Below are 12111 nucleotides of genomic sequence, written 5' to 3' on the forward strand. Positions count from 1 at the left end.
ATTAATCCATGTCGTACTCCACAGTTTGGGTCCCACCATTCTTTTTTACACTATCTTGTTTAACTTTGTGTGTTCTCTTGTTACATAAACTATCCTTTGAAGCATTCAAACATGTTCTACCACCTGCAAATTGAATTATGGGCACTAGTGTTAATTAACTTTAGGGGAGGAGAGCATACAGGGTCTGAAAGAATGGTGTGTTTTAGACATTCGATAGCTTGTTTTCGAACTATTCCTATTTGTCAGTTTTGTATGTTTTGGGAGTTGCCATTGTAAACGTATGTACTATAATAGATTGTGCGCCACGGAATTAAGTGGCAGTCTCCTGAGAACCTACCATTGGTGTACTTACAAGACCACTGTGCTTAGCTGCAGCTAATAAATCTGCTTTTCTACGCCTAACAGAGTGTCTTGTGTCTCGGTCCGTCAAGGCAGGTGAACCCGGAGATCTTAGGCGTGCCCTGCGCCGCCTGGCCCATAAGGTCAGGTTCTCCATGGGCTAATCTGCCGCCGGCCCCGGGGACCGAACCGTGATCCCCAGATTCCAGAGTCAGTCTACCCTGGTCGCGGCGCCACACCTCTCTCCTTACAGAGGCTACCTCCTCATAAGTTATGGCGTTAGCAGATATTGAGATATTTTTGGATCTGTTAGTGTAGATAGATATTAACCCTGGGCAAAGTACTACGCTAGACTCGCATACTTTGCTAAGTTTGCGCTACTTTGCACTATGCGAATTGCACGCAGCACAGTAAAAGCACGCATAGTGTAGTGCAGCTTTCATTTTTTGCTTGTTTGCGGTCCTCAACGTCAAGTTGGTGACCGCGAGCAAGCTAATTGACATCCCGGCGAGACTTTTTCCTCGTTTGCGGTCAGCAACATCAAGTTGACGAGCATGGAAAATAAACCTCCCGGCGAGATTCTCAACGCTGGGAGGTCAGGTTTCTCATTGCAAGCGGTCGCGTATGCTCGCGACTGCTCGCAATGAGAAACTACCAGTCCCCGTTGAGAAAGTGCAGACAAGCATCCGGCACTGTGCAATCTGTGCGAATGGCATTTTGCACAGTGCACTACTCATTTTGCGTAGCTATCCGTAGCTCGCGTAGTGCACTTCAGATAGCACTACTAGGCGAACTACACCCAGGCTTAGTAGATATATGGTGACAGGAGCATATCAGGAGTGGAATTGGGTGGTACATGGGATGAGATTAAGGCATGAGATAAGGAAACGGAAGCCTGGCAACAAACCTAGGGCTGATATATTGGCTTTACTAAATCGTATTATTACTTAAATGCATTTTCTTATTCCACCCAGACGAGTGGATTGGGATAAGTTGATGGCATGTCACCAAAAAAAGGAGGTGAGTTTTAATGATTTTTTGCTGTTTTTGGTTGGAAGGGGTGTTTTGGGATTTTAGTGGGCAGGATTCATCAGTGGAAGGTGGCATTTGTTTTTTTGTTAACGGGTTTGTTACCAATTTACTTCCTGAAATTGCAGCTTGATTACAAGCCTCTGAGAGTACATGGACAACTTCCTCCCCTTCACTAATATTTAGCATGGCTAATATTTTGAACATCGAGAAAATGAGGATAAGGATAAGGTGGAGAAAAAGAGTTTGGATTTAAAGACAAAGGTGTTCCTGCAGCAAATTGGAAGGGGAGCTGGCAGGCGTTGGGGTACTGGTCTGGCTCAGAGGTCCCGAGGTGCAGGTAGGGGTGGTGTGCCACTGGGGCTGAATCAGTGTGCGAATTGTAAAAATGGGGGCATTTGCGAAGTGAGTGCCCGGACCTGTTACAGAAAATTGCAGTCTCAGGAGGGAGAGGGTGGAATGGCAGGGGTAGTGGTGAGAGTAGCCGAGGCGAGACTCAAGGGGAGGCATCCTCAGGGTGTCGGTCTGATCAGAATTATTTTGATGCTCTCTGAGGAAGACAGTATTATCACTATGATTATGACATCGATTAAATTACAGGGATGTCCTATAGCTAGGACAGCAAGGGACAGGTTAAAGGACCAGTCCAGATTTCTGTAGATCAGCGTGGTCCTTATGTCACAGAAGACCTACATGGTTCAATGCAGTAATTTTGGGTGGATACAGGTGCAATGAATAGCTCTGTTTCTCATTCCCTGGTCCCCAGGGCCACCTCGGTCTCTGTAGGTTTTCCAAGCATACCGGTTGTGAGCCTCAGCTCCAAACCGCTAGCTTTGACTGTTGGTCTTTTTACGGTAAATTCTCCATTTTTGTTGACTTCAAATTGTGGCGAAAATGTATTATTATTGGATTTGTTAAAGAAATTATGTGCTACTATTTATTGTTCCCCAGACTGTGTTTATATGACTTTTGGACCTGACATGGAAAGCGTGAGACAGTGTTTTGCAAAGGATGATCCACTTCCTGTTGAGTTTCTGGCTGTCCCATCTTCTTTGTGGGTGAAAAGGGACACTGATGTTGGGTTGTTGCAGATACCACCGTTTCTATCAAGATCAAGGAAAATGCTGTGCTCCCTCGTATTCCTCAATACCAAATACTGTAAGCTAGGGAACAGGCTCTGATACGGATTGTACATGATTTGATTAAGTTGGGGGTGGTGGAGGAGACAGTAGCGAATGTGTGTAATAGCTCCATTCTTCCTATTCCTAAAAAGGCACCAGTGGATTCCTCTGACGGGCACTCTGATGTTTACCGGTTCATAATTGATTTGCGAGCAGTAAATAGGATAGTTATACCCCAGTTTCTGGTGGTTCCTGATGTAACTGTCCTTCTCACAATAATCCCTTAGTCGGCAAAATACTTCTCCGTGATCGATTTGAACAATGCTATCTTTAGCATGCCTGCCCACTCTGATAGCCGATATCTATTCTGTTTTGCTTTAGCTGGCAGAAGCTTCCAATTCTGTAGAGTTTCTCAGAGGTATACAGAAATTCCTAGTATTTATAGTCACGCTTTAAAAGGTCAATTTGACTCCCTCTCTCCCTGCAGGTAATGTATTATTGCAATATGTGGATGATATTTTGACAACACTGAATTGAGGTGTCGGGATGCCACAGTAAAACTGTTAATACATTGGGCGAGAAACAGACATAAAGTGTCCCTTTTTAAATTTCAATAATTCCAATATTGTCAACAGCAGGTAACCTATTTAGGTCACCTGCTGTCAAGGGAGGGTCAGAGGCTAACACCTGAACGAGTTGATGTTATTGCTAAGATGCCCGTCCCAGGGGACTCAAAGGGATGTGCGTACGTTCATAGGCATCACCTCGTATTGTCGGAACTGGATACCTGCTTACTCTTTACTAATACAGCCTTTGTTTTACCTAATCACTAAAGATGCACATGGACCCTTGCCCTGGACGCATGAATATCAGCATGCTATTGAACACTTAAAAGTTGCGCTTTGCACTGCACATGTGCATGGCACGCCGGGTTACAAGAAGCCCTTCGTACTGTACATACACGAAGAGGCTGGGTGTGTGCTCTCTGTGTTAACAAAAGCCTTTGGAGATAAGCAGAGGCCATGCACTATCTTTTCTGCTACAATTGACCCTGTCGCCAGAGCCCTCCCGAGCTGTTTAAGAGCTGCTGTGGCTGCGGCGGTTTCTATTCGACAATCGGCAGGGCTCGTTCTCAATCATGATCTCACCGTAATGGTACCGCATGCTGTGGATATACTTTTGAATAGAACAAAGACGCAGCACCTTACCAGTGCTCGTCTGACTGGATATGAACTGACACTGTTTGCCCCCCATATTACTATCATAAGATGTTCCACACTGAATCCAGCGATGTTACTACCCCTCACTTCGGAAGAAGAGGACATAGATGTTCATGATTGTTTGTTCCGCACTGACAAAGAGACGAAGGGACGGGTAGACTTGAGTGAATGTTTCCTTATCTGACCCTCATAGGGAACTATATGTTGATGGCTATTGTTTTCAATTATGAGATGGCACCAGTACAGCGGCATATGCTATTACCATGCTGCACACTGAAGTTGAGACGTCACGTGTTCCTTATCAATCAGCACAGGCTAGGGAGCTGTTGGGCCTTTTGCGGGCATGTGAGTTAAGGAAAAGACTGACTGTCAATATTTATACTGACAGCCAGTATGCCTTCTGGTTGGCCCATAACTTTGGACGCCTCTGAGCAGAGAGAGGATTCTTGACATCACATGGGACAAAAATTCAATCTGTTGACAGAGAGGCGTTGGCAGCTCTGACACTCCCAAACGATTGGCAATAGTAAAATGCAGTGCCCATAAAGCTATTACTGATGATGTGGGAAAAGGGAATGCATTTACAGATCAGATAGCAAAAGGGACAGCTAGATCCAAAATGAAACATTTGTTTGTGGTGGGCCCAGCTAGGTGGGTCCCTGAGAATAGGATGTTTGAGGACACACTATCCAATGTCAAGGAGATTCAAAGTGAATTAACAGTGGAGGAGTGGCTGCGTGGTAGGAGAAAACAGGTTGTTTAGATGGCGAGGGATGTTGGACTGATTTGCCAGAGAAACAGAGATGATGTTACCAGTTGCATATGTTCTTCCCGTAGTTACTATGGCACATGGTCCAGATAATATTAGCGCTAAGGGTATCTGTAAGTTGCTGGATCCTGTGTGAAAAAATGACAATATTCCAAAGGTTGCTACTCACTTGGTGAAATACTGTATGATCTGTCTTAGACACAATCCTGGTAAGGGTATCCCTACACCTTCTGGTAATTTTGCACCTCCCTCTTTCCCTTTTGAGGTACTCAAAATAAACTATATAGACAATGGAAGTCACTTAAATGCCAAATTGATCCAGCTGATATGCAACGGTTTGCATATTCAGCAAAGGTTTCATGCAGCTAATCACCCTCAGTCAGCAGGTTTAGTCAACAAGTACAATGGTACTCTCAAGTTAAAGTTGGCAAAGGTGAAGGAAAGTACTGGGTTTAGGCATGGGCGAATTTTGCGGATCTCGCGTTCGCAAATTTTGCGGATTTGCGAACTCGCAATCTGCAAAATACGCGAATTCCCGCGAATTTGCGGATTTTTTTTTTTGTGTTCGCCCGTGTTTCTGCCAGTTCGCGAGGGTTTTTACAATTTCGCAATTTGCGAACTTACCTGTCGGGTCGCAAGTTTTGCGAACTTGTTGTTTCTACGTGTCCAGCCTGTTTGGGACACTCTTCTTCATCACTGCCACTCTCTGTCACCACTGCCACTCTCTGACTACTCATGCCACCCTCTGGCCCACCCATGCCACCCTCTGTTTCATCACCACACCCTCTGGTTGTCCAGTGTACATTATTTTCGGCAAAGCAAAGCACACCTTCCCTGCCTCAAGTGACCTGAATTAATTTGGGGCTGATTAATGTGTCACAGAATATTTTTTTAGCTGGCACCTGCTTCCTTAGTGCGCCCTGATTAGTGATCTTTTGCACTTGCTAAGTGCTTTCATTGTTGCAAAATTAGTTACAACACCTGCCCTGCCCCAACTGACAATAATGAATTAGGGGCTGATTAATGGATTTTAACTTCCAGCCTGGCTCCTGCTTGTCTCCCTTAGCTGTAATTCAGGACCTTTGTGGCATATGTGTAACTATTCTGAGGTTCAGAGCAGGGTCACATAATAGTTGCAACTGGCAACTGAACTCTGGAGGGGCCCCTCAGGAAGCACTACAGGAAATGGCTACTAATGATGAGCCTGAACTTTTGAACCTGGCAAGTAGTTTCAGTTTTGCTAAGATCGTATTTCTGCAATTTAGCACTTATTCGCGGGGCGCGAAGTTGTACTGGGAAGCCGCGAACTCACGCGAACAGTGCGAGCAGTGCGAGCAAAATCCGCTGCTCGCGGATTTGCGGATTTTGCGGGAGATTCGCGAATCTCGCGGATTGCGAATTTCCCGAAAATCCGCAAAATCCGCGAGCGAAACGGATTTTCCGCCCATACCTAACTGGGTTGCAATAGCCAGATGCATTACCCCATGCTTTGTGGTACACTAGAATGTCTGCCCATTCCTGGACTGATTTATCTCCCGACGATGTAATTTTCAGTCGTCCAACGAATGTGTGGGGTGTCCCTAGACCTAAGAAGTTCTCTGGGATAGAGTCTCCTGTGTTGGTCGATTATTTATATGAACTTACTAAAAACTTGCATTCTATTCACAAACAGATACACAAGGTGCTGCCTCCAGCACCTGATGGGCCTGTGCATAACATTCAGCTTAGTGACTGGACACTTATTTGAAGCTTTCAAAGAAAGGACAGCTTGGAACCAAGATGGAAGGGCCCCTACTTGGTCCTCATCACCATGAGAACGGCGGTGAGAGTGGAAGGTTGGAAGAACTGGGTGCATGCCTTCTCACTGTAAGAGAGTGCCACTGCCCGCTGCCCTATGACGCCTGGATGAAAGAGTATACAAAAATGTCCTACGCTTAGGGACGAATGATGACCCCAGTATGAAATGAATGAGTACTAGATATGCTCCATTAGATTACCAAAGCCCACTGTATGCACAGCAAGGTTTTTATTTTCTAACCAATGGCACATATTCTAATATGTACAATGGTACAGAGAACGTAGCTTTGGGGATGGAGTTACCTCTTGGGGTACCTTGCAGGCATAGTAAACCATATATCAGATGGGTAAAAAGAACATTGACCAAGGAATTTTGGGAAGGAGTGATGGATTTGGAAGTTAATTATTATAACAATGGTACTACGTTTGGGTATATCCTTTCTTCCATTATCACGTTTGGTTGTACTGATATGGCCAGAGGTGAACGCGCTAGGGACTTAGAGTATTTTGGGTTAAAATACGGATTTTGTCCAATTTGGCATTGGCAGCTTTACGGGACATCACCACCCAATTAGAAAGTATGCGCATATATTCCTAACAAACAAGATATGCTGTTGTTTTTATTTTAGCTAAGAATAGTGGAGCATGAGCTCTCATGGATCAGTGTGTGATCGGCATCACGAATATGGAAAAAAATTATCACCCAACACACTTTAGACATTTTGGAGAATGTTAAGGGCATGGAGAGTGGCAATTGGAGTTGGTCATTGATTGGTGGTTGAGTTTGGATCTTAGAAAAAGTGATATATTTCATTGTTATTCTAATTTGTTTCTTTCTCCTGATATAGTGTCTTCCCTTATGTTGTTCATATTGTGCCACCAATCTTACATCCATAAGAAGTTCGATTCATTCTACAAATGCAAAAATAATGCTTGAACAAGAGCTTGACAACCGTATGCAGTTGGAACAAGGAGTTTTTGGATCAGATACTTCCCTAGCCGATTCAATCCCTGATGTTACCTGTGTTACTAATGACTGATATTGCATCTCCCTTTCAGTGAGCTCTATTCGTATATGTATCTATAATTGACAGATTACTGTCTCTATAATAATGCTTCTTCTAGTTATTAGAATTGTAAAGACCATTAGCTGATAGCACACATAAAGATGATTTAGCTTATAAATGCTAAAAGGAGGGTCTGATAGGATTGAAATGTAGTTTTACCATGTTACTCGCTTTTTACTCTTTATTATGTTAGTATGTGTGTAAGATGCAATGGGTTGATACAGATGTCATGTCAGTTAGGTTGACATCTGTGCAGCCATTTTAGTTAGAGAGAAGAGGCCAAGTTCTGATGCAATCGAAACAGTTACTTGCATACTCAAAACTGTATTTTGCTCATTAAAGTATTAACGGTCCCTGGTAAGTTTTGTTTCTCCATTTCCCATGTTAGCTCGTTAGCGCATGCCTTTTCTCTTAGATGAAGGTGTTCTCCCACCTGTCCAGAGGGGAGGATGGTCCAGACGACCTTGAAATGTATATAGCTTGTACCAGGCAGCGGAATCGACATTTACGTTCTGTACCCCCATTGTATTATGACACCTACCAGTGTTTTTCATGGTAGGCGGATCTTTGTCCACTCCGAAACATAAATAATGTAACTTTATGCTTGTAAAAGGCAGTCCTTCATCAGCCATCATAGTAGGCTGGTGTGATTAGAGTCCACTGTAGTGTACTTTGTGAATAAACTAGTTTACGTATTTTGTCTACTGAGTCATCGACTCTTCATTCTTGGAAGGCTAGAGGTCAAGAGTGACCCGGGAGGCCCTAATCGGGTCACTTCCTTCAGCCCTCTGACCCTCTGGACAGTTTTTTATCTATAAACATTTCACATAACTGGTGTAATTTTATGCACAATCTAGTTGACACTTTTTCTACAAAATACATGCAAAACAGGGCTCTAGAAATATCAATGTAGGAACCATTGTAAATTAAATACAGAGGGCCGATTATGATGCGGCCATAAAAGGCACCGACCCTCGGCCTGAGCCTTGATGGCCACATCGTAATGGGCCAGGTAATTTACTTTATGACCACCTCTTTACAATGGTGGTGGGCATAATGTAAACCTGCTGTTCATTCCGGCCGGCTGACGACGCAATCAGATTCTGGCCTGTAATCTCAAGGGCGGGCCTTTCTACCCTTGAGATTACAATGTTGGGTTTCGGTAGCCTTTCCGTGCCAGCCTTTCCAAAGGACAAAGGCTGGCGGAAGTTGAATTTGGGGTCATTCAGCAGTGCCTCCTTTGCCGCACGGTCTCTGTTTGAAGGCAGCACCTTTGGTGCCCCCCTTTGATCCCTGCACCCCGTGGCATGCACCTTGTAGTGCCTGCTACTGGGTGCAGGGATAAACTGCACTTCCCATTATATTATGGGAGCATGCATTCTAGCAGTTTATGGCCGGAATGCATGCTGCCATAGAGAAATGTAGGAATGCGACTGAACAGTGTTCAGTCGCATCCTAATGGGGCGGTCGTGACTGCCGACCGGGCGTCGGTCTAATGACCAATGCTCTGTTGGGTGTAAGTGTTTCCGCCCAACATCGTAATGACCCCCAGAATGTTTTTATATTTTTCCCCTGAATTTTTACAATTAAAATGGATGCATCATTCTCCCTCTCACACTTTGCACAAAAAGTATCCATATTTCAATCCAACAACAATGATCTGAAAGTGATACATTAAGGGGGTAAGGTTATATTGTAGCTTTGCTGGCATTTATGCTAGTAAATCTGTGCTGTGATGTCATAATTTTGATAAAGTATGATTTATGATTTATTTGTAAAAGTGTCCTTTTTTATCTCCTTGACAAACAATGTGATACATAAGTCTTCTGGTGTCATATAATTGCTATTAAAGTGTGTTCTAAACAAAAACAATCACTATCTATTAAGATCCTTATATACTCGTGATAGCAAACTATCAATGAGAGTGGAATGCATGGGATGTATATCTTAATTTGAAAGGTATTTCTCTTCATGCTTGTAATAATAATATATTTAAACTCTCACCCCGTGTAACACGTTTGAGAATATTGTTTTGGAGTTTACAATATAGAGTCAAAGAATAATGGTGAAAAGGTGAGTGTTGAAATTTTCACAGAGAAATGCTTGAATTTTAACACCTTGGCTGCTAGAGGTCCCCCCCCTCACCTGGTGCCGGATTCACAGAGTTCCTTTTATTCATGACGAGCTAAGCTCGTCATAAGCACAGTTCAACCGTGCCTCATGACGAGCTGAGCTCGTCACGAGCAGCGAAGGGGTTAAGTTAATGAATATCTGTTTTCCTAGTACAGATCAATTGGGAACACATCAATCAAGGTCCTATTGAGCCCTCAAGCTCCAAATATGTAATATCTTTGATTAAATGAGAGGTAGATTTTCTGAAAAACACTCGCAAATGACAAAGTAAGTTAATTGATGGGAAATATACCATTGTAATGCAGTCCAAATTCAGAGAACGCCATCATTCCGCTCCTGTGCATAAACATACATAACTCAACACATCTATATAGTGGACCGTAAGTGGATTGAATGCGTCAGTTGTGTTCAATGTTTAATCAGAAAGCTATGTTTAGACTAATCATAATGTGTGGCTTATGTTTGACCAATAAAGTACTTTCATTCCTAGCAGCTTCCAGTAAGACTTCCCCCTTCCTCAGATGAATACAACCATCTATGCTATGCAGGAACGTTCTTCCGTGTCATGCCTTTTTGCAGTCCAATGAGCCCCATTGACCAAATAGCCTTGATAAAGGCCTGTTTCACATCTTTATTTCTCAGTGTGTAGATGAATGGATTGAAGAGTGGGGTCACCACAGTGTACAAAACTGCAATGATCTTGTTGAAAGAGAATGCTTGACTTGTTGGTGGCTTCACATACATAAAAATCATGGCACCATAAAAGATGACAACTACTATGAGGTGGGAGGCACAGGTAGAAAAAGCTTTCTGTCTTCCAGTATTTGTAGGTATTTTAATGATGGTTGTGATTATCTTAAAGTAGGATATGACTGTTACCAAACATGAACAGAGCAGTATAATTGATGCTAAAATGCCCGCTAAAGTCTCAGAGATATGGGCACTGGTACAAGACAGTTTTAATACTGGTTGAAGGTCACAGAAGAAGTGTTGGATCTCATTAGGGCCACAAAACGTCAGCACAGATATCAGAATCACTGCAACGAAAGTAGCAATGAAGCCAGTCAGCCAAGAAGCAGCTGCCAGCTGAATGCACATCTTGCTATTCATTATTGCGGAGTACCGCAGTGGTGCACAGATGGCTAAGTAGCGGTCCAAAGCCATGACACCAAGTAGGAAACATTCAGTGGAGCCGAGAGAACCAAAAAAAAATAACTGTACAATGCAGCCTTGAAAAGATATCAATCGACTTCCAGAGAAAATATTTGAGAGCATGTTTGGGACAATATTAGAGGTGTAGCAGATCTCCAGGACTGACAAATTTGTTAGGAAAAAGTACATCGGCTTGTGTAGATGCAAATCTCTCAATATTACAGTAATGATTAGGATATTTCCTGTAATTGTCAAGATGTAGATAATCAGGAAAATTATGAAAAGAGGAATTTTTAGGCCTGCGTAGGTTGAGAAGCCCAAAAGTATAAATTCACTCACAAAGGTTCCATTTTTTTTCATCATGATGACTAAACTCTGTGGATAGAAGAAAGAAATGTGAACATGCATACATTCTTTTTAAATACCATGATTTATGTGACTTTAGGTCAGGAGTTCCGAAATTTTTCTAAAGGCTAATGCAAAATTTGAGCGTTATTTTGCATTTATTTTGCATCACTACAGGGCTCAACAAAGGCCTTTACAAAATAGAGCTCACAACATTTTTGCAAAAGGAGCAAACCACACTCCTGGTTTACTATTGGCTGAGTAACCTGAATAAAATGAGGGTCAGCATTGCCTCTTCAGTCACCTCAACCGCTTCTGTGTTTCATACCATATGCCTGTTAGTGAGGGATATATAAGCTTGCAGAACCTTTACTGGTGCATGACTGTCAAGGATTATCCTCTAATTGATGCAGAGAGCAACAAGAAGTGGAGAGGCAAGTGGCGATGTTTAAGGGAAGTAGTAGTACATCAGAATGGAGCTGGTAGATTACTGAGTTGAGAAAGTTGGAAATTCGAAAAGCACAACCAATATGTTCATGGTAGTGTGACCTGGTCTACTAAGACAGGTGCAGCAGGGTGATAAGGCAACATGTATAATTTATATGGTTTCAAAAAGGGTAGCGTGGTGGCAAGATGTAAAGCAGAGTCAATAATGTTCAGAAGTGGGCAGTGCTAAAACTTGGCAAATTACCTAATGATTTATTCACCCAAAGTTTAGGGATCGCATTGGATTCATTATGGATTGTTTGTTTGTTGTTGTAGAAAACAGCTAACTTAGAACATTGTTCATTCTATTCTTTTGACTAATGTTATGAAATGTGCTGTAACTTTAATTGTGATTCCTGTGAGTGGCCTGGCAACCAGAGTATTTGTGGAGTTAGCTGGCTTACAGGAGGCTGTGTCCCTATGGTTGGTGCAATAAATGTGAAGTTACTAAAATATACCTGGTGTGTGCCTCATTTTAATATTGTCGATGAGCTGACGAAAGCAGCCACAAGAAGACCCTGCGTGCAGAATACCGGAAGAACGGCATCTAAATTGGCAACAGTCATTAACAAAAAGGTCATTGCAAGGGCATGGCTTAACCGGCCCCGATGGTGGACGTATTCTGCTGATGCTCCGCTAAAGGGCCCGATAAA

At 43.0% G+C, this 12111-nt stretch overlaps 1 protein-coding gene across 1 annotated transcript; it reads right to left on the reverse strand.

The window, feature by feature from the left end:
* Nucleotides 1-10015: 10015 nt before the first annotated feature.
* On the reverse strand, nt 10016-10993 carry LOC147668825 (olfactory receptor 6F1-like). The gene has a single exon (XM_086948427.1). The coding sequence runs from the start codon at nt 10988-10990 to the stop codon at nt 10016-10018; it is 975 nt and encodes a 324-aa protein (XP_086804553.1). The 5' UTR covers nt 10991-10993.
* Between the last annotated feature and the right edge of the window lie 1118 nt (nt 10994-12111).

Source organism: Lissotriton vulgaris, unplaced genomic scaffold (assembly GCF_964263255.1).
Source record: "Lissotriton vulgaris unplaced genomic scaffold, aLisVul1.2 SCAFFOLD_2120, whole genome shotgun sequence".
NCBI lineage: Eukaryota > Metazoa > Chordata > Amphibia > Caudata > Salamandridae > Lissotriton > Lissotriton vulgaris.

Bases quoted from the DNA above. Each gene is read 5' to 3' on its own strand.
- LOC147668825 (XM_086948427.1), bottom strand. From the start codon at position 10,990: ATGATGAAAAAAAATGGAACCTTTGTGAGTGAATTTATACTTTTGGGC.